The sequence below is a fragment of the Mytilus edulis genome, chromosome 1 (genome assembly GCF_963676685.1).
Source record: "Mytilus edulis chromosome 1, xbMytEdul2.2, whole genome shotgun sequence".
Lineage (NCBI taxonomy): Eukaryota > Metazoa > Mollusca > Bivalvia > Mytilida > Mytilidae > Mytilus > Mytilus edulis.
In genome coordinates, this window is record NC_092344.1 from 110,311,981 (window position 1) to 110,339,830 (window position 27,850).

Sequence of the window (27,850 nt, forward strand, 5' to 3'; positions counted from 1 at the left end):
GTCTAACCCGAAGACTTGCTTGTTGTTGCTATTAGTAACGCCAAGCGCTTTACCTATTTCCTGCTTTATTTCGTACTGTTTACCTGTTTTCATCAACCAGTGCAGCAAAGGTCAGGTAAGATAAGACCGATAAACATCATAAATGAATAAGGTTCTTAATGAAATTATAAATATTCTGATTTAAGTTCATCAACCAAGCATGAATGATCAGTTCAGTAAACGGGTAAGGTAAAAAGAAGATGAGTTCAAAATGTGACCCGGTTGCAGTACTTGGACATTTATATATTTATATCAAATTTCTTGATTTGTCACAGTAAACCTTATTTTTTAATCTTTCATTTATCATTTGAAGATTATTCCAGCTTGACAACAATTAGTCTATAACCAGTATGCTAGCTGTTACTCTGAGACTACTATAATAACTGTCATATAGTATCTGTCTCAAAATAAGTTATAAACCTTCTGGTGTCGTGCAACAAACATGTACATGTACTATGGTCAAATAAACTAAACTTAACTTTAGTCTTCAATCATTCTTGACATTAATCTAGTTCAAATATTTATGCATATGATGTCTTGAAACTTTAAGGCTATTTTTTTTTTTTTTTGCTCTGAGCCCTTCTTACATAGGAATTGGTCATTGCAAAAAGATAGAAATATAGACATGATAGAGTATTGTTACAAACATGTTAATTTTGAAAGGTCCTTTTCCTCCTTCTCTAAATCTGAACTAGTCCAAATAATTATGACGTCTGGCAAGGCAATTTTATTTTTTTTCTGGGAGGAAGGCGTCCCAGAAAAAAATTAATATAGCCTTACCAGACGTCATAATTATTTGGACTAAATCTGAACTTGCATGTATCAAATATTGTTGCCACTTGAAGAAAAAAAATCACATTTTGTCTGAAATTGATTATTTTTCTTTAGTCACATTTGTCATAGACATAGAGCAATATTATGTCATGTCCCCAAAGGTGTATCTTCTTACAAAATGTTGAAATTAATACAGAAAACAAAGCATATTCCTATATCTTCATAAATCAACCAAAACAGAGAATTTGTTATAAATGAAGTAAAATTAGTTTTCAGAAGGTAACAGCAATACGTTAGTGAATAAGTGGTATATATGGCAAATTGTTATCCCTTTGTAACTTTTCACTGGCAATTACAATTTAAAACTTTGTAGACATGATGGACTAATTTTGTTATTTTTTTTTATGTCAAAATAAGTTAGAACTACTAGCGTCAATACTAAGGCTCTGAGAGGATCAATACAATGTAATATGCCATCTGCCAAATTTGACTGTGTGAAACCTAAACTGGTGGATAGAAAAATCTTATGTAAAAAATCTTTCCCCAAAAATTTATGGTAAAAATTTTAACTTTTATTTACAGAAATATTTTTTTCTTGTAAATCTGAAAGTAGAGGGAGAATGAAAGTCACTATCAATTGTCTGCTTGTCTTGGTTCACATGTGTATAATCCTTTTTCTGATGACAAATAATAATTTGTTATCAATTTTACAAAATTTACTGATTATTCCTGCCTCTCACTTAAAGTCTTATAAAGTGGTTCTCAAATAGTATCACCTAAGTATACTGAACTGATAGAATATGTTTTAAAAATAACTGTTTGGACAAGCCACCTGCTATCGAGATAAAGGAGGTTAGAAATGTCCTTTACCGTCAGGTGTCAAACGACCTTTTCCTGCTACAATTATCATCAATTGATTAAAATGTTAATGTGATTCGTCAAAATATCCTTATCAGGATTAGTCAGAGCTCTCAATTGATTGTTGTTACTTTTATTTTTGGAAAAAAATTAAAGTGATTCGTCAAAATCAATCATATTTTTTATTGTCTAAAAGAAAGTGCACATTTTATTGTCATGCACCAAAAATTACGGTTAACATCATTTGACAAGAATTTTTACCCTTGTTCGTCGTGAACGTCCCCATTACCACCCTCATAAAGAGCAGCAATCAATTTGAACTACAGGGTACATTATCTTTTTATTTACAGGTTCCTTATATTTTATATAATATATGTAGTTTGTTAAAAAAAAAAGACTTCTTGGGGAGATATTTGATATTCAATTTATTTTGTTTCATATTGGTTCCAATGCAAATATGAGCTCATGTAAATAAATTTTACCAGTATAATTTAACAGTCTGTTTGAAAACAGTCAAAATGAAATCCTATTATGCTTAGGAGGGCAAAAAAAGTTGTACAGCAAACGTTTGAATCCATTTTTTTTATTCATAAAACTTTGTAGTCAAAGTGAAAGAGTTTAAGGTTTGAAGATATTATTTTAAAAAATTGCTTATCTACCCTTCATTTGACAAATATATATATTATGTTATTTTCATGCAGTGCTTACATTTTGTACATTATTGAATGGAGGCAGAAGATTTTAATTTTGTATCAATACGTTATTAGTAATTGGCAATTATACCACATCTCCTTATTTTTATATTAATGTATAGGTCTTGCCTGTATTGAATCAATATCTTTATTGTCACTAGATAATGTTTTCTTTGGTCAAGGCTGTGTTTGTTAGTAAGAGAACACTTGAAAAATACAACCCACAGCATTACTTGATTGAAATGGTTTTTTTTTATTTTCTGATTTATAAGAAAAAAAATTAGTAGTCAAAATTATTCAAAACTAAATTTGTCAGGTAAAATGAATTCTCTACAGGTATGCGCTCTATTTGTTTAAGATTAACCAATAAAAACCACATTAAAGACTTTTTTTCTTCTTCTAAAACTTTTATATTTTGACAAGGTGATACATTAAAATATACCTGTTGTTAGATCTGTACCTATTGTCATTTAAGTTTATATGTTTATTTTGTTGCCCCACAGATTATTACAATGAACAAGATTTTAGTTGGATACACACTGTATACATGTAACATTTAAACTTATTGTAGGCTAATTACGGTGTGAACTACAAATATACTAGTAAAGTTACTGTTTAAACAGCTGAAAATCTTAAACTCTCTCAATACTTTTGAACTTTATTGTCACGATTTCATCTTTAACCTAATTTGAATTATATAATAAGGTCATAATATAGTGAACGTGTCATGTCAAAGTTGTTTTAAGACCAAATATAGCATTTGACTAGTAGATACCTAAAAAATCAGGAGTTATTGCCCTTAAAATTAAATGGAGAATTTTAGCAACTTTTTTAAAATTTGGCTTATTATCTTGGAAATAATAAAAGGAAGAAACTTTATCGACCATAGCAAAAAAAACCAGCAAGATAAGTTCTATAAATAAGTCAACATGGGTGAAATTGTCTGATGACCCCTTATTGATTTATTGTCCTTTAGGACAATTTTTAATACATTTTGTTTTTGTTTTTTAGTAATATCTAAAAACCTTCTATACTTTTATAAGAGAAGACCTCATTTTGTGTGTTGCTTCTCTTCCTTTCACAATAAACTAATCATCATGCTTTGTGTCCTATAGGTACCATGCATGCATAGTCACATTTGTCATCATCACTTATGATTATTCAGTTTGGGTTATTCTGAGAGAAAAACTTACTAAAAAAATCCAGTTTTTAACACACTTATGCTTAATACTCATACTATCAGCCCACTTGTTAACTTTTGCATTTAACCGATTTGAGCTCATGTTATTTAATCTACACCACAAACGAATTATACTTTTCGAATGCTTATCAAAAATAGGTGTTATACCTAAGTCTCCAGTAACTGCAACATTTGGTGCATATTTTCCTACTCCGAGAGAAAATCTACAAGCCCTATTATCTATGAATAAGATTGTACACTTCTATTGTTTCAAAATTAAACACATCAATTGGGCGAAGCACCAAAAATTAAACACACCAAAATAAAACACATGCCTTTTGAGTGAAAACCGCCAAATTTTCCAATTTATGGAATAATATAGCAGTGATAGCCATGGAGAAGAAACTTTGAATTAATAGTTAATAGCAAATATACTTTATTTATAATACATGTATATATACATATGTTCATAGTATACAGAAAAGTGAAAATAATGGAATATAACAAAAAATAAAAAAACAATGGACTTTGAAAAAAAGAGAGAGGGCTTAAAAATATTGTCTCCATGTACCTATATGACTTTTGATATCTTTTCTGATATTCTCTAGACATAAAATCTTATTCAAAAATTCACCCTACAAATAGTTTACATACTTTCACCCAAGCTTAAAATGCCCACAATTTCGCTGGTGTGTTCTAGTAATAATTAAATAGAAACTTAAATATGTGAATATATTTTTCCATTGCTTGCTTCTATTTGAAAAAGCTATATTACCGGTAATAGATAGATAGAAACTTAAAAAAGCAAAAATAATAGCAAGACTTTCTAGTTTGGCTTTTAACACAATTCATCTTTTAGGCTTTATCATCTTAATAATCCCTATAGTTTAATTTAGTCCTAGAGAATTCCACAAGATTTGGATAACATGAATCTGCATGACACATGTTTACATTTTTATGCATTTAAATTTTTAATATTTTTTTTATATTTTGATTTGTATTATTTGCATAGATTTGTGAAAATATAAACATGCATTATTATTGCTTTTAAATACATATACATGTAAGTTTGTGGACATGAGACAAGTGTCCATCATTGTTACCAGGATTTTAAAGGACTGACCTACAAGTCTTCAGTATGCATTTATTAAGATCTTTAAAAGAAGTCCAAGTGAAAGCTTTTATATTATTTTTATATATGTAAATGATGATTTTGTTTCTATAATCTTGTACCATTTGGTGTTGTTCCCATGCCTCTGTTGTTTTCTGAGAAATAAAAAGATAAATTATTTATTTTTGGTTTATATCTTATTTTCTGAATGCTTAAGAGAAGATTTATATTGCATTTCCAGTGACAAAGTGAAATTCAATTATCAGATATCTAGAAAATAGTGTTGATTGAAGTTTCTCTGAGTGTTTAATGTTTGTACAATGATTACCAGAGTTTATCATGTAAAAAAGTGTTTTGTGCCCAGAAACAGATTATGGTATTGCATTTATGATTTGAATAATAATTTTAAAAAAGGATTTATTAATATACTTGGCTTAGTATCAAAACTTCTTGAAGCAAAATAAACGAAGACGTATTTGGTCTATGAAGTCCTTTATAGCTCATTATGGGCCAGCATTAGCTTTTAATTGCCATTATTTGGCATTTGTCCTCAATCATCCACTGTAAAAAAAATCAAAATCTTTCCCTATGTAAAAGCTTAAAGTAAATGGGAACCAAACTTAGTCTGTCATTGACAGATCTACCTTATAACTTTTAATAATGAGACAGTTATCATGACAACATGACCTCTATGATTTGAAGCAGCTTATTTAAAGGGTAAATTACATTTTTTTGTTGAATATCCAAACAATGATTGCAGACAAGAGAAATGTTGAATGATGTACAATGTTCAGAATATCAAAATTTACAAATGTAGATATAGGAAGATGTGGTGTGAGTGCCAATGAGACAACTCTCCATACAAATAACAATTTAAAAAGTAAACCATTATAGGTTAAAGTACGGCCTTCAACATTCACTTGATAGTGATATCAAATGACTCCTTTCAGAGTTATTGCCCTTGAATGACCACTTTTACTTTTAAATCTTGTAACATATAAAAAGAGCAAAAATATGAGCACTACAATATCTATGCTGCTGACTGATACCATCGATTGATTCCTTATAGGAGTTATTGCCCTTATTAAATGTTATTTGATTATTTTCTGAATATAGCAGAAAAAGCAAAGATGCTGATGGGACTAAAACCATTGTTTGACTCTTGTGAGTGGTTGTTCTAAAAATTTTGGCTCTGAAAACAATTATATAGCATCTGTACAATGATACAGAAATTGTGAACAGTTCTGCCTCAACAAAAATTCTGATATGACTGAAACCTTAAATTGACTCCAGGGGTTGAAGTCATAAAACTTTGCTCAGTGCTTGGAGCACAAAAATCATGCTTGAAACATGAAATCCAACATTTTGATTGGTTGATTTTAGAGTACAAGTACAAAAACTGACTCAAAGTTTTATAACCACAAGACCTGAGGTTGATGAACATGAATGGCAATTCTAACCATGTTTAAGCATTTTTGTTTTTAACATTTTTTAAGTAGATAAGAAAAATTGGCAATATGTCTACTGGAAATTGAATCAATGTAAATTTATAGTTATTTACCATTAATGATGACTTTTATAAACTTTAAATGTTTTGAAGGTAGTAGTTTTGAAATTTACAATGATAGATTGGGAGAGGCTGTAAAAAGCAAGATTGATAAACAAGCAATCTATAAAATTTGAGTTTACAAATCCTATTATTGGTTTGTTCTGACGCCTGTGGAATTTCCACTTTAATTGTTGCCCTATTGTTTGTTGTGAGAGCATTACTATGCTCATTCTTACTTTATATATACGTCACTTTCTGTCATCTTAATCATAATTACCTATACCATGATATTATTGATTAAGGACTTGAAAGCAACCAGTTTTCTTTCTCATTAACTATAGATTTGAGCTTAACTTCCTCAGGAGGATTTCACCAGGCAGTATACAGTAATGTCAGGACCTAGCACTTTATAGATTGTTAATTTCAGTTGTATCCATTTCAGATTGTTGTGACAGGTGTTTTAGACAGGTGATCGCATGTGTTAATTGATCAATTGATGCTCAGTAAATAGTGATGAACATTTATCTGGCAATGGAACTGACATAGAATCTATCAACATGATAAATATTAAACTGGTGATATGGTGGAAACTCATATGATGAAAGAAGTTTCTAACAATAATCAGTCTGAGATGTTAAATGGAGAAGCTGCAAACCCAGAAGAAGAGCCAAAAGAACCTCAGACTTCCGAGGAGGAACAGCCTAAACAGAGAAAATCTACTCCTTACGAACGCCTTTCATTCGATTTAACAAATGATCAAAGATGCTTGAAAGAAATAACTTTAGGAAAAAGGATTGGGTTTTACAGAATTCGTGGAGAATTAGGGAGTGGGAACTTTTCTCAAGTCAAAATGGGAATCCATGCACTAGTCAAAGGTAATTTAAATGTTGAGAAGGAAAAAAATCATCATATCAGTTTTTTTATAAGTATAACATATATTTTGTAAATATTACCATTTATGAAGTACTATTCCAATGTTACAAGATAAAAAATGTTTTAGAGTGACTTAAAGACATGGGAGAAAGTTAAATATAACTATTACGATCAAATTTTTTAATTTTTTAAGCGTACCCTAGATTTTTTACATCCAAAATAGGTCAAAATAAGAGATTTTGGCGAAATTTGTAAAAATTGGCTGGATTTTAGCCAAATTTAGGACCATGAAACATAGAGCACAGGCACCAACAACCTAAATATTCAAACTAGACATGTAAAATGTCTGTATAGACATTATGTTGTTGACATTTGCGCTCTACATATGTATGTTTCCTGCCCAATAACCAATGCATATTTACCAATTTTCCTTGATTTTTGGTGGAAATTTGAATAAGTACTATTTCTGACGTCATGTATACAATGCAGGATCGATAATTTACAACAAAAATGCATGTTTCCTATAATAGTCAATGTATTTGCTATGATCCATTGTGATATTGGTCAATAAAACGTACCGGTAGTTTGAAATTTAAGCTAAAAAAGGGGGCCATTTTAGGGCCTTATCAAATCTATGCCTTTTGGTCAACAAATCTCTGTTGAATTAAAACTGTATTTTATGTGCTCCCTAAATGAAACCTTTTTAAAAGTTCTTTAATTTTTTTACTCAGCCATCTTTTATCTGCAGTTCCAGTTTACAATGTATAACAGACACTCTTTAAACAAGAACATATTAAAATCATATGTTTATACAGAATACAACATACATGATGATGATGTATGTGTTACAAGTTCAATACGAAGTATAGAACACACATTACAATACTAAACTTGTAGAAAAAAGTTGTTGCCTAGCATCAAAAGGCATTATAAGTTGTCATTATGGAGGAAAGGGGGTGGCGTCAAAAGGCATCATTATGGAGGAAAGGATTAAAAGTCATAAATGATCTAAGATGCAGGGAGTGCTGTGTATAAAACTTACTACTTTCCAAGCAGCCACTCAAATAGGACTTTCCTTTTTGGCTCAATCTTGTTTTGTTTAATGCATTTGGTTCTGTACATTTCTGATGAAGATTTATCGTAAAAGCTAATTGGATATTTTGATAACTGTTTCATATTTTACGTCAGATTTTCCTTGATATTCACTGTATCATATATCAGGGTTGGCAAAAACCCGGGTTTTATGAGTATTGCCCAGCCCAGTGGGAAATACTGGGAAAACCCGGGTTTTACTGAGTTTTAGTGGGTAATACTGGGCAATACTGGGTAATATAAAATATTTGTCTGAATTTTAAAGAGGATTCAGTGATAAGCACAAATGCAATACATTTAATAAGATATTTATACCCTACTTTGTTTGTTTAGATTTTGTCTAGATTGGCAAACTGTAAATAGAAAGCAAATAAATCATTTTTTTCAAATGAATATAGCTCCTATTAAGAATTAACAATTACATGTATTAAAGAAACATCACATTTAAATAATGTATATGTACTGTCACTAATTAATAAGTAATTATTCAGATTAGAACACAGATTTGTTTATGTAAGGGCTATTCCAGAAAAAAATGTATGGGGGGGTTGGAAGGCACATTATATTAATAATACATGGGTTATGGGTATCAGAGCAACTTTTTACACTATAATGCACTATAATTCTCAATTATAATTGTCTGGGTGGCGGGTGCTGACAAAAACTGCCTTACAACCCCCCAATCCATTTTTTTCTGGAATAGCCCTAACAATAATCAGTCCTTTCAATTTTATAAGTGTTAATGGCATGACCCTGTAGGGTGTTTATTTAGCAATATGAATGTATAACAATTAAAATTAACAGTTCACTTAAACACTGCAATAAAATGCATTTTTCAAAGTTTGGATTATTGAAACAATACTTGGTAATTAAAAGGTATCTTTAAATGTGCAAATCTTGTTTTGTATTCTGCCTACATATAAAATTAATAGAGAAGAGAATGAAATTGAATTTTCTGGAAATGACTGTCAATGGTCATCTGTATAGAAAGTATATATTTAGCTCTTATACTATGAAACTATAACAAGTCTTTACTATTTTGTGTTAAAATAACCTTACAAAATCATATTGCCCAGTAATGCCCACTATTACCCATTTTTAGGAGTATTGCCCAGCCCGGGAAAACCCGGGTTTTCCCGCACGGGAATTCCCGGGTGGGTAATACTTTGCCAACCCTGTCATATATCTTCAATGGCACCTGTCCTCTGATTAATTATACACAAATATTAATGTGTCCAGGATAAATATATTGACATAACAGAATAGGTGTTTTAGTAGGGAATTCACGTGTGAACTGCATTGAGCTCGTGATGAGATATATGACAGTATTGACTAGAAGGATAGATATTTCAATTCCCTTCTAGGCATTCTGTTTTTCTAATTTGTCATTTGATTTATTTTCCTCTGCTTTGGTCTTTGATTGTCACACCAAAGTTAATTGGATCAGTTTTCAACAATATAAAATATGTATTGTGTTTCATTAATCAAATAAATCACAATTTGATTGCCAATGTTTTAATTACATGTTAATATACTTTTATGCTACATGCAGCCTTCATTACTTCATTGTACTTGGCAGCAGTCTCACAGCAATTTATCTGCTTGCTGGGTGGTGAAAAGATCAAACCCCAAATCCTATTTTTCTTTTGTTTTCATATGCCCATTTAGGAGAGGTATTATGGTATACTGTTGTCTGTCCATCTCAGTTTTTGTCAATCTGTTCGTCCATCCTTTATCAATATGTCTGACATTAACTGAAAAATGCATTATGCTTTAACCAATTTGCATGAATCTTTGGTGAATTGTTTATATCTATTGACATGAACTCCCATTTGTTTCTAATAAACCTTAGATTTTATGTTTCCTAGTTTTGGGGTTTTATTCATTAAAAAAAGGGGGGATCATCATAGTTAAGAGGTCAAGGGCACTCAATTTAAAAATTGTCATTCAAATACAAGATATTTTAAGAAGATCATCCATTTTTAACTGCCCTTGTGTGTATTAATTGTATTTGCTTTATGTTTTATGATGTCAGGGTAGTTAAGTATTTTCACAGCCTAATAAGATTTCTTAAGATTAGTTATATACCGGTACCAGTAGTTTATTTATTAATAACTTTTAATAACATAAAGAATTATATTAAACCCTGTCTACTTGCAAAACTATAGATCCTAAAATTAATAATAATAGTTTTTTAAAATCGAAAATTATAGCTTTTACGACACATCAGCATTCACAATACAAGTAGTAAAAAACTTTGATGACCTGACAAAAAGTAATAGTTTCACAACAAAAAAGAAAAAAATTTAATGATAAAATATCAACGGAACAAGATGTAGCTTTGTAATGTATTTTTTTTTATAAATGTAAATGAAGAGTTTAGATGTTAAAATGTTTTATTTCAATTACATGTTAATTTGACATCAAATACATGATAATAGAAAGTGTACCTCTATTTTTTTAATGGAATCTTTAGTATTAAAAAGTTGAACACATTTTTGAAAAAGTAAATGCTTCAGTAAAATGCATGAAATTAAAAAAGGGTCAAACCAATATTTTGTGAACAGTCTTTTTCTGTTGAATATCTGAGGGACAAATATGAAACAAGGCAGCATTTATACAACTATTTTTAAAAAATGTATTAAATAAAGAGTGTTTCTTTACTATTCAAGATCATTCAAATTAATTTTAAATTTGTAGAAATATTTAAGGATGATGTGATGCCAAGATTATCATACAGTAAAGCCAAATTCAACAGTATTTTTAGCTCACCTGGCCCAAAGGGCCAAGTGAGCTTTTCTCATCACTTGTCGTCCGTCGTCCGTCGTCGTCGTTAACTTTTACAAAAATATTCTTCTCTGAAACTAATGAGCTAAATTTAACCAAACTTGGCCACAATCATCAATGGGGTATCTAGTTTAAAAAATGTGTCTGGTGACCCGGACAACCAACCAAGATGGCCGCAATGGCTAAAAATAGAACATAGGGTAAAGGTATATTTTGGCTTATATCTCTGAAACCAAAGCATTTACAGCAAATCTGACATGGGTTAAAAAAATTAATCAGGTTTATTTATTTGCCCTGAAATTTTCAGATGAATCGGACAACCCGTTGTTGGGTTGCTGCCCCAGAATTGGTAATTTTAAGGAAATTTTGCCGTTTTTGGTTATTATCTTGAATATTATTATAGATAGAGATAAACAGTACACAGCCATAATGTTCAGCAAAGTAAGATCTACAAGAAAGTAAGCATGAACAAAATGGTCAGTTGACCCCTTAAGGAGTTATTGCCCTTTATAGTCAATTTTTTTCAATTTTTTGTCAATTTTTGTTATCTTGTACAAAATCTTCTTCTCTGAAACCACTAAGACAAATTTAACCACAATCATCATTAGGGTATCTAGTTCAATAAATGTGTCCGATGACCTTGCCTGCCAACCAAGATGGCTGACATTGCTAAAAATAGTACATAGGGAAAAATGCAGTTTTTGGCAAAAATCTCAGAAACCAAAGCATTTAAAGCAAATCTGACAATTATGAATTTGTTCGTTAGGTCTAAGTCTATCTGCCCTGAAATTTACAGACCTATCAGGCAACCCGTAGTTGGGTTGCTGCCCCGGAATTGGTTTTTTTCAGAAAATTTTACAGCTTTTGGTTATTTTTTTGAATATTATTATAGGTAGAGATAAACTGTAAACAGCATTAATGTACAGCAAAGTAAGACCTACAAAATAAGTCAAACATGATCAAAATGGTCAATTAACCCCTTAAGGAGTTATTGCCCTTTATAGTCAATTTTCAAAAATTTTGTAGATTTTTATTTGTTTATGACATGCACATAGACCAAGGTGAGCGACACATGCTCTTTAGAGCCTCTAGTTTATGACCCCCTTCCCATTTAACCCTGCAATCTGTAGATTACACTTTCCATCTGTGTTCTTCAATGTACAGCTGTACAGATCTCAACAGACCTAGCTAAGAATTTTTCTCAAAATCTGCAGTCCTAGTGGCAGTCTTTAACTTTAGTGTCATGTTGAGTGTTTGTTCTGTGTTGAAGGCCTCATTGTTCAGTCTTTAACTTTGGTGCCATGTTGAGTGTTTGTTCTTTGTTGACGGCCTCATTGTTCAGTCTTTGACTTTGGTGCCATGTTGAGTGTTTGTTCTGTGTTGAAGGCCTCATTGTTCAGTCTTTAACTTTGGTGCCATGTTGAGTGTTTGTTCTTTGTTGAAGGCCTCATTGTTCAGTCTAACTTTGGTGCCATGTTGAGTGTTTGTTCTGTGTTGAAGGCCTCATTGTTCAGTCTTTAACTTTGGTGCCATGTTGAGTGTTTGTTCTGTGTTGAAGGCCTCATTGTTCAGTCTTTAACTTTAGTGTCATGTTGAGTGTTTGTTCTGTTTTGAAGGCCTCATTGTTCAGTCTTTAACTTTGGTGTCATGTTGAGTGTTTGTTCTGTGATGAAGGCCTCATTGTTCAGTCTTTAACTTTAGTGTCATGTTGAGTGTTTGTTCTGTGTTGAAGGCCTCATTGTTCAGTCTTTAACTTTAGTGTCATGTTGAGTGATTGTTCTTTGTTGAAGGCCTCATTGTTCAGTCTTTAACTTTAGTGTCATGTTGAGTGTTTGTTCTGTGTTGAAGGCCTCATTGTTCAGTCTTTAACTTTGGTGTCATGTTGAGTGTTTGTCCTGTGTTGAAGGCCTCATTGTTCAGTCTTTAACTTTGGTGTCATGTTGAGTGTTTGTCCTGTGTTGAAGGCCTCATTGTTCAGTCTTTAACTTTGGTGCCATGTTGAGTGTTTGTTCTGTGTTGAAGGCCTCATTGTTCAGTCTTTAACTTTAGTGTCATGTTGAGTGTTTGTTCTGTGTTGAAGGCCTCATTGTTCAGTCTTTAACTTTGGTGTCATGTTGAGTGTTTGTCCTGTGTTGAAGGCCTCATTGTTCAGTCTTTAACTTTGGTGCCATGTTGAGTGTTTGTTCTGTGTTGAAGGCCTCATTGTTCAGTCTTTAACTTTAGTGCCATGTTGAGTGTTTGTTCTGTGTTGAAGGCCTCATTGTTTAGTCTTTAACTTTAGTGTCATGTTGAGTGTTTGTTCTGTGTTGAAGGCCTCATTGTTTAGTCTAACTTTGGTGCCATGTTGAGTGATTGTTCTGTGTTGAAGGCCTCATTGTTTAGTCTAACTTTGGTGCCATGTTGAGTGTTTGTTCTTTGTTGAAGGCCTCATTGTTCAGTCTAACTTTGGTGCCATGTTGAGTGTTTGTTCTGTGTTGAAGGCCTCATTGTTTAGTCTAACTTTGGTGTAATGTTGAGTGATTGTTCTGTGTTGAAGGCCTCATTGTTCAGTCTTTAACTTTAGTGTCATGTTGAGTGATTGTTCTTTGTTGAAGGCCTCATTGTTCAGTCTTTAACTTTAGTGTCATGTTGAGTGTTTGTTCTGTGTTGAAGGCCTCATTGTTTAGTGTAACTTTGGTGCCATGTTGAGTGTTTGTTCTGTGTTGAAGGCCTCATTGTTTAGTCTTAACTTTGGTGCCATGTTGAGTGATTGTTCTTTGTTGAAGGCCTCATTGTTCAGTCTTTAACTTTGGTGCCATGTTGAGTGATTGTTCTGTGTTGAAGGCCTCATTGTTTAGTGTAACTTTGGTGCCATGTTGGGTGTTTGTTCTGTGTTGAAGGCCTCATTGTTTAGTCTTAACTTTGGTGCCATGTTGAGTGATTGTTCTTTGTTGAAGGCCTCATTGTTCAGTCTAACTTTGGTGCCATGTTGAGTGTTTGTTCTGTGTTGAAGTCCTCATTGTTCAGTCTTTAACTTTAGTGTCATGTTGAGTGTTTGTTCTGTGTTGAAGGCCTCATTGTTCAGTCTTTAACTTTGGTGCCATGTTGAGTGTTTGTTCTTTGTTGAAGGCCTCATTGTTCAGTCTAATTTTGGTGCCATGTTGAGTGTTTGTTCTATGTTGAAGGCCTCATTGTTCAGTCTAACTTTGGTGCCATGTTGAGTGTTTGTTCTTTGTTGAAGGCCTCATTGTTCAGTCTTTAACTTTAGTGTCATGTTGAGTGTTTGTTCTGTGTTGAAGGCCTCATAGTTCAGTCTTTAACTTTGGTGCCATGTTGAGTGATTGTTCTGTGTTGAAGGCCTCATTGTTTAGTGTAACTTTGGTGCCATGTTGAGTGATTGTTCTGTGTTGAAGGCCTCATTGTTCAGTCTTTAACTTTAGTGCCATGTTGAGTGTTTGTAATGTGTTGAAGACCTCATTGTTTAGTCTAACTTTGGTGCCATGTTGAGTGTTTGTTCTGTGTTGAAGGCGTCATTGTTTAGTCTTTGACTTTGGTGCCATGTTGAGTGTTTGTTCTGTGTTGAAGGCCTCATTGTTCAGTCTTTAACTTTGGTGCCATGTTGAGTGTTTGTTCTGTGTTGAAGGCCTCAGTGTTCAGTCTTTAACTCTGGTGCCATGTTGAGTGTTTGTTCTGTGTTGAAGGCATCATTGTTTAGTCTAACTTTGGTGCCATGTTGAGTGTTTGTTCTGTGTTAAAGACCTCATTGTTTAGTCTAACTTTGGTGCCATGTTGAGTGTTTGTTCTGTGTTGAAGGCCTCATTGTTCAGTCTTTAACTTTGGTGCCATGTTGAGTGTTTGTTCTGTGTTGAAGGCCTCATTGTTCAGTCTTTAAATTTGGTGTCATGTTGAGTGATTGTTCTGTGTTGAAGGCCTCATTGTTTAGTCTTTAACTTTGGTGCCATGTTGAGTGTTTGTTCTTTGTTGAAGGCCTCATTGTTCAGTCTTTAAATTTGGTGTCATGTTGAGTGTTTGTTCTTTGTTGAAGGCCTCATTGTTTAGTCTTTAACTTTGGTGTCATGTTGAGTGTTTGTTCTGTGTTGAAGGCCTCATTGTTCAGTCTAACTTTGGTGCCATGTTGGGTGTTTGTTCTGTGTTGAAGGCCTCATTGTTTAGTGTAACTTTGGTGCCATGTTGAGTGTTTGTTCTGTGTTGAAGACCTCATTGTTTAGTCAAACTTTGGTGCCATGTTGAGTGTTTGTTCTGTGTTGAAGACCTCATTGTTCAGTCTTTAACTTTGGTGCCATGTTGAGTGTTTGTTCTGTGTTGAAGGCCTCATTGTTCAGTCTTTAACTTTGGTGCCATGTTGAGTGTTTGTTTTGTGTCGAAGGCCTTATTGTTCAGTCTTTAAAGTTGGTGTCATGTTGAGTGTTTGTTCTTTGTTGAAGGCCTCATTGTTTAGTCTTTAACTTTGGTGTCATGTTGAGTGTTTGTTCTGTGTTGAAGGCCTCATTGTTCAGTCTAACTTTGGTGCCATGTTGAGTGTTTGTTCTGTGTTGAAGGCCTCATTAATTAGTGTAACTTTGGTGCCATGTTGAGTGTTTGTTCTGTGTTGAAGACCTCATTGTTTAGTCAAACTTTGGTGCCATGTTGAGTGTTTGTTCTGTGTTGAAGACCTCATTGTTCAGTCTTTAACTTTGGTGCCATGTTGAGTGTTTGTTCTGTGTTGAAGACCTCATTGTTTAGTCTTTAACTTTAGTGTCATGTTGAGTGTTTGTTCTGTGTTGAAGGCCTCATTGTTCAGTCTTTAACTTTGGTGCCATGTTGAGTGTTTGTTTTGTGTTGAAGGCCTCATTGTTCAGTCTTTAACTTTAGTGCCATGTTGAGTGTTTGTAATGTGTTGAAGACCTCATTGTTTAGTCTAACTTTGGTGCCATGTTGAGTGTTTGTTCTGTGTTGAAGGCCTCATTGTTCAGTCTTTAAATTTGGTGCCATGTTGAGTGTTTGTTCTGTGTTGAAGGCCTCATTGTTTAGTGTAACTTTGGTGTCATGTTGAGTGTTTGTTCTGTGTTGAAGGCCTCATTGTTCAGTCTAACTTTGGTGCCATGTTGAGTGTTTGTTCTTTGTTGAAGGCCTCATTGTTCAGTCTTTAACTTTGGTGCCATGTTGAGTGATTGTTCTGTGTTGAAGGCCTCATTGTTCAGTCTTTAACTTTAGTGTCATGTTGAGTGATTGTTCTGTGTTGAAGGCCTCATTGTTTAGTCTTTAACTTTGGTGCCATGTTGAGTGTTTGTTCTTTGTTGAAGGCCTCATTGTTCAGTCTTTAAATTTGGTGCCATGTTGAGTGTTTGTTCTGTGTTGAAGGCCTCATTGTTCAGTCTTTAAATTTGGTGTCATGTTGAGTGTTTGTTCTTTGTTGAAGGCCTCATTGTTTAGTCTTTAACTTTGGTGTCATGTTGAGTGTTTTTTCTGTGTTGAAGGCCTCATTGTTCAGTCTAACTTTGGTGCCATGTTGGGTGTTTGTTCTGTGTTGAAGGCCTCATTGTTTAGTGTAACTTTGGTGCCATGTTGAGTGTTTGTTCTGTGTTGAAGACCTCATTGTTTAGTCTAACTTTGGTGCCATGTTGAGTGTTTGTTCTGTGTTGAAGACCTCATTGTTCAGTCTTTAACTTTGGTGCCATGTTGAGTGTTTGTTCTGTGTTAAAGGCCTCATTGTTCAGTCTTTAACTTTAGTGTCATGTTGAGTTTTTGTTCTGTGTTGAAGGCCTCATTGTTCAGTCTTTAACTTTGGTGCCATGTTGAGTGTTTGTTTTGTGTTGAAGGCCTCATTGTTCAGTCTTTAACTTTAGTGCCATGTTGAGTGTTTGTAATGTGTTGAAGACCTCATTGTTTAGTCTAACTTTGGTGCCATGTTGAGTGTTTGTTCTGTGTTGAAGGCCTCATTGTTCAGTCTTTAAATTTGGTGCCATGTTGAGTGTTTGTTCTGTGTTGAAGGCCTCATTGTTTAGTGTAATTTTGGTGCCATGTTGAGTGTTTGTTCTGTGTTGAAGCCCTCATTGTTCAGTCTAACTTTGGTGCCATGTTGAGTGTTTGTTCTTTGTTGAAGGCCTCATTGTTCAGTCTTTAACTTTGGTGCCATGTTGAGTGATTGTTCTGTGTTGAAGGCCTCATTGTTCAGTCTTTAACTTTAGTGTCATGTTGAGTGATTGTTCTGTGTTGAAGGCCTCATTGTTTAGTCTTTAACTTTGGTGCCATGTTGAGTGTTTGTTCTTTGTTGAAGGCCTCATTGTTCAGTCTTTAAATTTGGTGTCATGTTGAGTGTTTGTTCTTTGTTGAAGGCCTCATTATTTAGTCTTTAACTTTGGTGCCATGTTGAGTGTTTGTTCTGTGTTGAAGGCCTCATTGTTCAGTCTTTAACTTTGGTGTCATGTTGAGTGTTTGTCCTGTGTTGAAGGCCTCATTGTTCAGTCTTTAACTTTGGTGTCATGTTGAGTGTTTATTCTGTGTTGAAGGCCTCATTGTTCAGTCTTTAACTTTGGTGTCATGTTGAGTGTTTGTCCTGTGTTGAAGGCCTCATTGTTCAGTCTTTAACTTTGGTGCCATGTTGAGTGTTTGTTCTGTGTTGAAGGTGTCATTGTTAAGTCTTTAACTTTGGTGTCATGTTGAGTGTTTGTTCTGTGTTGAAGACCTCATTGTTTAGTCTTTAACTTTAGTGCCATGTTGAGTGATTGTTCTGTGTTGAAGGCCTCATTGTTTAGTCTAACTTTAGTGTCATGTTGAGTGTTTGTTCTGTGTTGAAGGCCTCATTGTTCAGTCTTTAACTTTAGTGTCATGTTGAGTGTTTGTTCTGTGTTAAAGGCCTCATTGTTATACCCCCGCTTTAAAAAAGGGGGGGTATACTGTTTTACCTCTGTCTGTCAGTCCGTCCGTCCGTCAGTCAGTCCGTCAGTCAGTCCGTCAGTCAGTCTGTCCCATGAAACTTTCGTCACATTTTTCTCAGGAACTACACATCCACCCTTTCTGTAATTTGGTATCAACATTTATATATGTCAGCCATACTGTGTGATGCATTTTCAGATTCATCACTTGACAACTTCCTGTTTACCGAACACTTGTCTGATTTTACACATGATAGCCAAGTTGAAAATTTTCGTCACATTTTTCTCAGGAACTACAATACAAGGATTTCTGAAATTTGGTTTCAGGATTTATATAAGTCAGCTATACCGTGTGATGCGTTTTCAGATTCATCACTTGACAACTTCCTGTTTACCGAACACTTGTATGATTTTACACATGATAGCCAAGTTGAAAATTTTCGTCACATTTTTCTCAGGAACTACCATACAAGGATTTCTGAAATTTGGTTTCAGGATTTATATAAGTCAGCTATACCGTGTGATGCGTTTTCAGATTCATCACTCGACTACTTCCTGTTTACCGAACACTTGTATGATTTTACACATGATAACCAAGTTAAAAATTTTCGTCACATTTTTCTCAGGAACTACAATACAAGGATTTCTGAAATTTGGTTTCAGGATTTTTATAAGTCAGCTATGCCGTGTGATGCGTTTTCAGATTCATCACTCGACAACTTCCTGTTTACCGAACACTTGCATATTTTTACACTATTAATATTATCCACTTGCGGCGGGGGTATCATCAGTGAGCAGTAGCTCGCAGTTTCACTTGTTTAGTCTTTAACTTTAGTGTCATGTTGAGTGATTGTTCTGTGTTGAAGACCTCATTGTTCAGTCTTTAACTTTGGTGCCATGTTGAGTGTTTGTTCTGTGTTGAAGGCCTCATTGTTCAGTCTTTAACTTTGGTGTCATGTTGAGTGTTTGTTCTGTGTTGAAGGCCTCATTGTTCAGCAATAACAGTGCTGTCATCTAAGTTTGCTTTGGATTTTGTGTTTTGTGCCATGCATTGTTACTCCATACCTTAATTACTATGTTTAAACTTTTTGTTTAAAAGACTAATGTTATGATTTACATATTACTATTTGATATATTTTCAGAAAAAGTTGCAATAAAAATAATAGATAAAACAAAGCTAGATCAGAAAACACAGAGACTTCTTTCTCGTGAAATATCCAGTATGGAAAGACTTCATCACCCAAATATTATACGTTTATATGAAGTTGTAGAGACATTAGCAAAAATGCACATTGTAATGGAATATGCAGGAGGAGGAGAACTTTTTAATAAGATATCAAATGATGGAAAGATGGCAGAATCAGAGGCTAAAAGTATTATGGCTCAAGTTGTAGCAGGAGTTAATCATATGGTATGTAGGATTAACAACACATGCAGTTCTTCTGCCAAATATTCAATCCTCTTAAGTGAGTTAAAACAAAACTCTTGGTTTTGATTTGACAATTTTCAAATAAAGTTTTTTCTGTGCTTCACTGTTTAACATTAAAGATATCTTATATAATATATAAGACATCTCATATAATATATAAGACATCTCATATAATATATAAGATATCTCATAAAAATGAAATTATATAAGATATCTTATATATTATAGGAGATATCTTATATATTAAAGGAGATATCTTATTTAGTTTATAAGATATCTCATAAAGTTTATAAGATATCTCATAAAGTTTATAAGATATCTCATATAGTTTATAAGATATCTTATATAGTTTATAAGATATCTTATAAACTATATGAAATATCTTATAAACTATATGAGATATCTTATAAACTATATAAGATATCTTATATACTTTATAAGATATCTTATAAACTTTAGAAGATATCTTATAAACTTTAGAAGATATCTTATAAAGTATATAAGATATCATATAAACTTTATGAGATATCTTATATAACATTAAAGATATCTCATATAACATTAAAGATATATCTTATATAATATATGAGATATCTTATAAAATATATGAGATATCTTATAAAAATGATATTATAGGAGATATCTTGAAATTTGAATAAATAGTAAAATGGCTTGCCATAAATCTCCATGAGAAACAAATTTACTCTCTTATGTATGTTAACTTTTCACAGCATTTGGGTCATTGTGACCTACTTTTCACACTTAATCAAGTAAGTTTTGTTTTACAGAAATATGTAAAGTTTTATGTCATTGACAATTTACAACTACAGTAACTATACTTTATGGTAACTCACAGTTTTTAATATCAGTGTACTAATGTCTCACTTGTTTTGGTCCACTTTATCTTATAATTTTTTTAAATTGGGAAGTTCTTTAAAGGTTTTTACTTCCTTTGTTGTGCAGACACCTTAGGAAGTTTATAATGATTTTAATAAATATCTTAATACATAAAAAAAAAATCAATTATATGATAAGTCAGTTCCAGACCACTTAAACAAATTTGGGTGTAACATTAAAATGAAGTATTTTTGTCATACCTAATGTTAACTATTATGTTTGTGCACATGCATTTTAAACAAGGAAATAATTTTACAACAAGGATATGAGAATAGACATCAGATTGCCTTTTAGGTTATTAATGCTGTAATTAATCCATACTTTAACTTGATCAAAACCAAGGGAAATACTTTGATCAGACGTAATGTCCTTTAAAATTATAAATTGATGGAGTATTCCCATGCAGTTCAATATGACATAGCTAATGGCACTTGTTATAATATTGATGCAGAGATTTAAATAGGACCTGGTATAACCAGTACATGAACACCGATTTTTTTAAATTGATTTAAAAAAAAAATGAAAATATAGATTTTATTTTAAATACCTGGTGAAAAGATTATGCAATTTATTATAATGCTTGCCAACTTGAATGTCATCAACCTTAAAGATTTTTCCTGTGAAGAGTAAATCTCAGTGTTTATAAACAGATATTGAAGAATCTTGAGCACTTTATTAAGTTTAATCAATTGTACCCCCAGAAGACAGATAAACATTGTGATCATAGTGATCAGCTTATTTACCTTGTATGTGGCATATTAAATAATAAAGAAAATTCACATGGGTAAAATGCATTCCAAATTATTGTATATGGATAATTATCATACATTAGCTCTTAATTTTCATATGCAGACCTCCAGTAATTGTAGCAGCCAAACATGTAATGAAATAATTAACTTTCCATGTCTGTTTAAAAATGTTCAAACATTCTATATGTATTGGTTTTAAAAATCAATAGAGCTTTTCTTAAATTGCCTCTTTTTTCAAATTCTGTAAAAAAAAAAAAAAAAAAAAAGAGTTAACAGCATCACTGTGATCTGTATGTGAAACTATCATGTGATCTTTTTTTACTGTTGTTTCATTATGGAAATAATCTTTTATGAAAATAACAACCCAATGTATCTGACAACAAACATATATATATTTTTTTTATTATATTTCGAAACTGCTGGAGTATATAGGACATGTTTTATTCTAGTGGAACCTCAATGAACATCATCATGACGAACATTGCTATGTGATGTAGTTAAAACTATACAATTACAGCATCTTTCTAATTCCTACAAAAAATTGGAAGGATTTTGTCAATTATGTTTTTCTCCTGAAATTATGAATTCATAGATAAGCAACAACAGTATCTTGATACTGGTGGTCTATTCCAGTTTTGCCAAAGGGAGATAATTTCACAATACTCCTTCAAGTAGCTTCAAGTAGGTTTCTGGCCTTAAAATCTGAGGTATTTTTTTGTTGTTGCTTATTTCTCTTACATCCTGCAAATTTTAAAGAAAAATAAATAAGGCACATTAAAATGGATGAAAAGAAAAAGAATATACAAGATGTAGGTATGAGAATAAAAGGATTCCTACTTTATTTTACAGCACAGATGCCATTTGTATAAGAATCAAATAATATAATTTAATGTGTCCTATTTCAAATGTAATTAGGATTTTTATTTTACAGCACAGATACCATATTATTCACAGAGATCTTAAGGCAGAAAATGTGTTCTACGCAGGACCAAATATTGTTAAAATTGGAGACTTTGGTTTTAGTACAATAAGTCGTGTAGATCAAACACTCAACACTTTCTGTGGTTCACCTCCGTACGCAGCTCCTGAGTTATTTAAAGATGAGAATTATTATGGAATCTATGTGGATATTTGGGCTTTAGGAATAATGTTATATTTTATGGTGACTGGTATTATGCCATTCCGTGCAGAAACTGTTGCTAAATTGAAAAAGTGTATTTTGGATGGTGCTTATACAATACCTTCATATGTGTCTACTACCTGTCAGTTTCTAATTAAAAGTATTCTGAAACCAATTCCACAGGATAGATTTACACTTGAACAAATAGAAAAGAGTGAATGGTTGGAAGGTTGTGAATTCCCAGAAGAATTAGAGCCCTATAATCTTAATCCAAACCATAATAATGGGGAACTATCAACAGAAGAAAAAGAAACTCGGCAAATTTTATTAGATTTAGGAATTAGCGATGACCATTTTAAATCAGGACATAGAGATTCTCGCAGCAGTATCACCGGTGCCTACAGAATAATACTACACCGAGTACAGAAGAAAAGTCATGGTATGCTGGAGTCTGAAGAGTCACAACAAAAACTGAATCAGAGTATTAATGCTCCAGCCCCAGTACAACAGAAACAATCCAAACTTTGTGTTATATTATGATAATTGTCACCATTAGTAAAGTAGTTATTTTATTCCTCATGTCACCATGTGGCATGTAATGAAGTAAAAAACTTCGAACTGCCAAAACTTCTACTGTATCAGTTATCAGTATTAATTTTTGTTTGGCTCTTCTGAGATCAACTAGTATTTGGATGACAAGGATAAGCTTTTGAGATTTAAATTATTCATGAAAATTGATTAGTTTATAGTAAAAAATGCAAAATAATAATACATGGCAAATTAATTTTTTTCTTTTTAGGAATTATTATTAATTTTTGCTAATTTTATTCAAAATTACACAAAATGATGGTTAAATTTGCATTATAACTTGCAAATTCTGTAATGAAAAAGATTCTAAAACATTTTTACAGGAAAGAGGAAGAAGTGCAAGGAAACGGGAAATCATGTTTTCTATACAAATACACAAGAGAATTATATAAGTAAACAAATCTACTGACAATTGCTAGCAAGGATCAGTAGTGAAGAACAATGATCATGTCATATTATATAAACAAATCTTATGCATGTAACAACAAGTTTTACATATAGCAATAGCCTTTGACTGGAATTGATCTATAAATCTTACAGATTTGCTGAGTAAAAAATAAGTGGCTAAAATATTGATTATCATGAAGTAAAATTCTATTGAAAGTGCTGAGATTATCATGTTATACTCCTGCTCTAAAGGACTAGAAATACTGGTTTACCCCTTTCTTTGCTCCTAATTTCTATCTATCACACAATATACTAACTTGTGAGTAAACAGTACAACATGTACAAAGCTTTTTGTGGACAAATTAAACTGATTATTACATGCATTACACTTAATACAATGATGTACAAATGTACCCATGGATAGGATTTTGTTAATACAATGATGTACACATGGATAGGATTTTGAACATATTTTTCTCACCAGCTACATATCATGATAGCTTTTATTTTTATTCATCCCACCCTTTTGTTTCTTATTTGCCAGATAATGCCTGCCTATGAACTAAACATATACAAAGTACATGTAAATGGTGCATTTTCAGAAAATCCTAATCAAAATGCCTTTAATAATTGGTACGACTTGATAAACCTCTTGTAGCATGTTTTGATACTGACAGTTTGTCTACATCATGGCAGTTGAGTACATGTTTTCCCCTGCAAAACTGGGGATATATTGATGAGCCAATAAATCATATTTAAAATGTTGATAATATCTTGTTATTAAAAATGTTGATTATTATAAATTTGTTGTTATTGGAAATGTGATTATCATATTTAAAAAAAATAACCCTTGTTGACATATTGGTGCAAGTTAATGCTTTTGTTAATATTCTGATTGATTTTTTATGTTACTTTAATACGGAATTGTTCTATTGATTATAATGAGAAAATTGTCTGAAACCCAGTTCATACTAAGTTTACAGACTCCCCGGTTTTGTTATAAGTGCTATTTATTAGATTTCGTGGCATAAAGATCATGATGGCTTTTGCCATAACTTGTCTTTTGTCAAAAGATTTGTCCATCTGTGAAAATAGTTTATTTTAAACTTCTAGTCTGCATTGGCTGGTTGAAACCAAATTGCTAGCATTTTTAATGGTCTCTTCCAAATTAAATGTGTCCCTAATTGAATTCTGGTAAGTTGAAGTTTTCTAGTCCTTTCTGTTATAGAAATCATTTAGTGTTGATGGATGTCCAGACAATAAATCCGAAAATTGGCTAGAAAAAATCATAAGCAAATGTGATGAGGAGACCTTGATTTATTAGTTGGAGTCTCATCCTAATCAGGTGATACTGTGAGCCTCTAGTTTCTTCACTTTTAATATTTATTTTTTGTATATATACATAAATGTGATCTGAATTAACAAGGCTGTGATATTTTGTGAAGTGGTTTCATTTTTAATTCTTGAAAATAATATTAAATAACAGAATGTCTGTTTCATACTTATAATTACATGTACTTTTCGAATTAAATATGTATATGCATCCTCTATAGATAACATTTCATTATAATAATTATAATGCTAACTTATACAAATTTTTCTTTGAAGAATTCATGAGAAATATTTTTTAATATATATGGCCTTTTTACAATTTTTTCATAAATATTTATATACTGTTTTGTAACATGTGTTACACAAATTTAGAATGTTTAATTTTACATCAATTGTATTACTGTTTTGTCAATAATATTAACAACAGGTTATAGATATTTGTTGTTTTATATTGATCCCGAAAATTAAACACAAAACGTGATATGATTTTTAATGCAGCATATTTTTATTATTGACGTACATGATTACAATATTTATGACAGAATTTGGAAATGAAATTGTTTGATTCTCTTTATATTGATTTGTAGATAATTGTATTATTAAAGTACAAACAAAATGGAAAGCAACTAAATTATGTTTTAATTTCCCTTCTCGTCGTATTTTTGTTTAAAAATTAGTTCACATATTTTAAATCCCAAAGAAAGTTGTTAGTTTCATGTATGAATCAAAAGGCCCATATAAAAACTAGAACATACATGTATATTATACAAGCTGTTTTTTAAATTTAGTCAGTGTTTATATTTGTTTATTAATACTGTTACTTTTAACGCACAATGAACTTCGTGACAAGTTATTTAACTTATCAGATTTTGAAGGCATGGCTTTAGAGTTGAATTTGTATGGTCAATAAAAAAAACATTGGAAAGTTTATGACCTTGATAAAATGGAGGCAAAAACTTCACATGTTTTTTGGGGTTGGTTTTTTTTTTGGGGGGGGGGAGAGTGTAGAGAGATTGATGAAGGCTATATTTGGTCAACCAGATTCTGATTAAAATGAAAATAAATGGGAATTTAAATGCAAAAAATAGCAATGCAAGCAAATCTTGTTCCTATTACTGCACATAAAAGCACAATAAGCAGATACTGTCTTTTTAAATACAATTTTTAGGAAAATTTAATACAAATGCTAAAGTACCCCATTACATTGTCTCTGATTTTACGGCTATATTGAAAAAAAATCTGCAAATTCCAGTCATTAATGATGTGTGCAATGTATTTGGGATAAGATATGCTAAGTATCCAAAAGAGAGTAAAAAAAACTTTCAACTTTCTCTTTCAAATGAAGCTTCTTATCTTATTAGTGCTTACATTGTTGATTTTAATAAGAATACAAGTTAAATACAGCATTACAAAGTTATTATTAGATTAGACTTGTTATCAGTTTTATGGAATATTTGTTGGAATCTGAGTATTAAAATCTATATTTTATATGAGGTTGTTGATAAGTGGATTTTAAATGGCAGAGATGAAACCAAAACTATTGAAGTCAAAAACTCCTTTCATGTTGTGTATTTAGGCACTTAAATGATGTGGCAAAACAATCACATTACCTTACAATATTTTAAAATTTATATTTCAAGTTGTTTTTATGGTTGTTTTTTTTCTATTTTTACATGGGATTGTGTATAAATTCAGTATCAAAAAGGAGGAAACTTAAATTTACTGTAAAAAAAATAACTGTTTGATTCGGCGGGAACATGATTAGAATATTTAATTGTATTTTGACTTATATTATATATTTTAGTTGGTTCAAGATCTACAGGAAGCATAGCAATACATGTACTTAAATTTATAAAATTTCTATGCATTTGTTTAAATTTCATCCAAATGCATATATCTAATAAAAATTAGCATAATCATTGTACAAAATGGGACATTTGAACATGTGATTGAATCTCCAACAACTTGTTATCTTATAGTGTGATAGAATAGGAATAATTTTGTGTGTAATTTTGTATAAATTGTTAATTATTGTAGACATTCCAATATGATTGTTGACAATTCATTTACAAATGAAATAAAGAATAAGAAGTCTTCATCAATTTTATTTTTTCCCAGGTTTTCCTACAAAATTTAGCTCTGTAGAGTTATGTTTGGCTTACCAACTGATGTTTAATTCAGTGTTGTGTTGTATTTAAGGTGAAGAAGTTAGTTACTAGCTAGGTCAACCAAACAATTTTGAATGGCAGCTTTTCTCATCACTTGGTGTTCCATTGTTGTCACCATCCATTAACTTTTACAAAAATGTCCTCCTCTGAATCTGAATAAATATAACCAAACTTAGCCACAATCAATATTGGGGTATTTAGTTTAAGAGATGTCAACCAACATGGCCAACATAGCTTAAATTAGAACATGGGGTAAAATAGAAATGCCTGTGTGATCGACCCAAGTTTCTTTAGATCCTCTAGTTCCATAGCAGCAAACTCAGCAAAGTTAACACGAACAAGAGATATTTCATTGTGTTGACTAATGTTTTTTGTTTTTTTTGAATATGTAAATGTACTTGGTTGTGCAATATTTATTACCATATATGTACATATCTGTTCTAAATGTGTTTTATCCCCCTTGCCAACAAGTGGGTAGAGCAATTAGCTTTGTCTGTATCAACTTTTTTCTTGTCTTTGCAAGTCGGATATGCATTACATTTTTTATAACATACCAGGCCTGATTTTTAGTCTTGTTTGTTTTAAATGTTTGTCAACATTTTGGTGTTGAGGACAACAAATATCAAACCATAAATAGCTTCTTTACAAAACTTTGTTTGATAATACCTCAGTGGGTAGAACTACCACTATTGATTGTGTGCTCACTAGGACAAAGGTCAGCTATTGATACACTGAAATTGCTCAGATTCAAGTTACCACTGTAGTTAGATAATATCTCATTGGATAAAGAAGATCATTATTGATTTTGCAGTAACAACTTCTTAAAGGTCAACAAAGCAATTGATAGATTGAAATTGAGGCAAAAATTTCATTTTGAGAATATATACAAACAATATGTAAAACCTTCCCCAAACTAAACTTAAAGAACAGTACAATAAATTACTGAAGTGTTACATGAAATAGCTTTTATTTTCCAGAAAATATCTATAATGCTGTTATAATTAGTTTATGCTTACATTCATATTTTGGACTCTTACTAAGTTGTGGAATTATGGAAATAGGAAGTTATTGTCCCCTCCTGCAAACGCTGAAGACCACCGGACTTTGAACAAGAATTGTCAAAAAAATGTTTATTAGACAGCAATTGCAGTTCAAAAACACAAAAACATATCTACTTCTATACTTAACCAATTGCTTTTTTTCAAATTTTAAAATCTTGGAGTGACAACATGAAGTGACATGTTCGCTTCTTGTTTTCTTCTTTTGATGGGTTGCTTTGTTTCGTTGTCATTTTTGTAATCAAATCTTTCAGTTAAAGCAAGACTTGCATGTTGATCCATAGTTGGTTTGTGATTAAGCAGTTCCATATAA

General features: G+C 32.0%; 1 protein-coding gene across 2 annotated transcripts; it reads left to right on the top strand.

Annotated features, from left to right (window-relative positions):
• On the top strand, positions 1 to 26,409 carry LOC139499483 (serine/threonine-protein kinase NIM1-like). 2 transcript variants are annotated; one of them, XM_071288170.1, is made up of 4 exons: positions 1 to 115; positions 6,646 to 7,078; positions 18,952 to 19,220; positions 21,816 to 26,409. In XM_071288170.1, the coding sequence occupies exons 2-4, from the start codon at positions 6,784 to 6,786 to the stop codon at positions 22,542 to 22,544; spliced, it is 1,293 nt and encodes a 430-aa protein (XP_071144271.1). In that variant the 5' UTR covers positions 1 to 115; positions 6,646 to 6,783; the 3' UTR covers positions 22,545 to 26,409. The 2 variants fall into 2 exon arrangements, with proteins under 2 accessions (XP_071144271.1, XP_071144280.1); XM_071288179.1 differs by having other exon boundaries at positions 15 to 110.
• Positions 26,410 to 27,850: the final 1,441 nt, after the last annotated feature.

What these genes read in the sequence shown, in the direction of transcription:
- LOC139499483 (XM_071288170.1), top strand. Translation starts at nt 6,784, where the DNA reads ATGGTGGAAACTCATATGATGAAAGAAGTTTCTAACAATAATCAGTCT. An exon ending in AATCCATGCACTAGTCAAAG is followed by an intron (nt 7,079 to 18,951) that starts GTAATTTAAATG and finishes ATATATTTTCAG; the next exon opens with AAAAAGTTGCAATAAAAATA. An exon ending in TAGCAGGAGTTAATCATATG is followed by an intron (nt 19,221 to 21,815) that starts GTATGTAGGATT and finishes TTTATTTTACAG; the next exon opens with CACAGATACCATATTATTCA.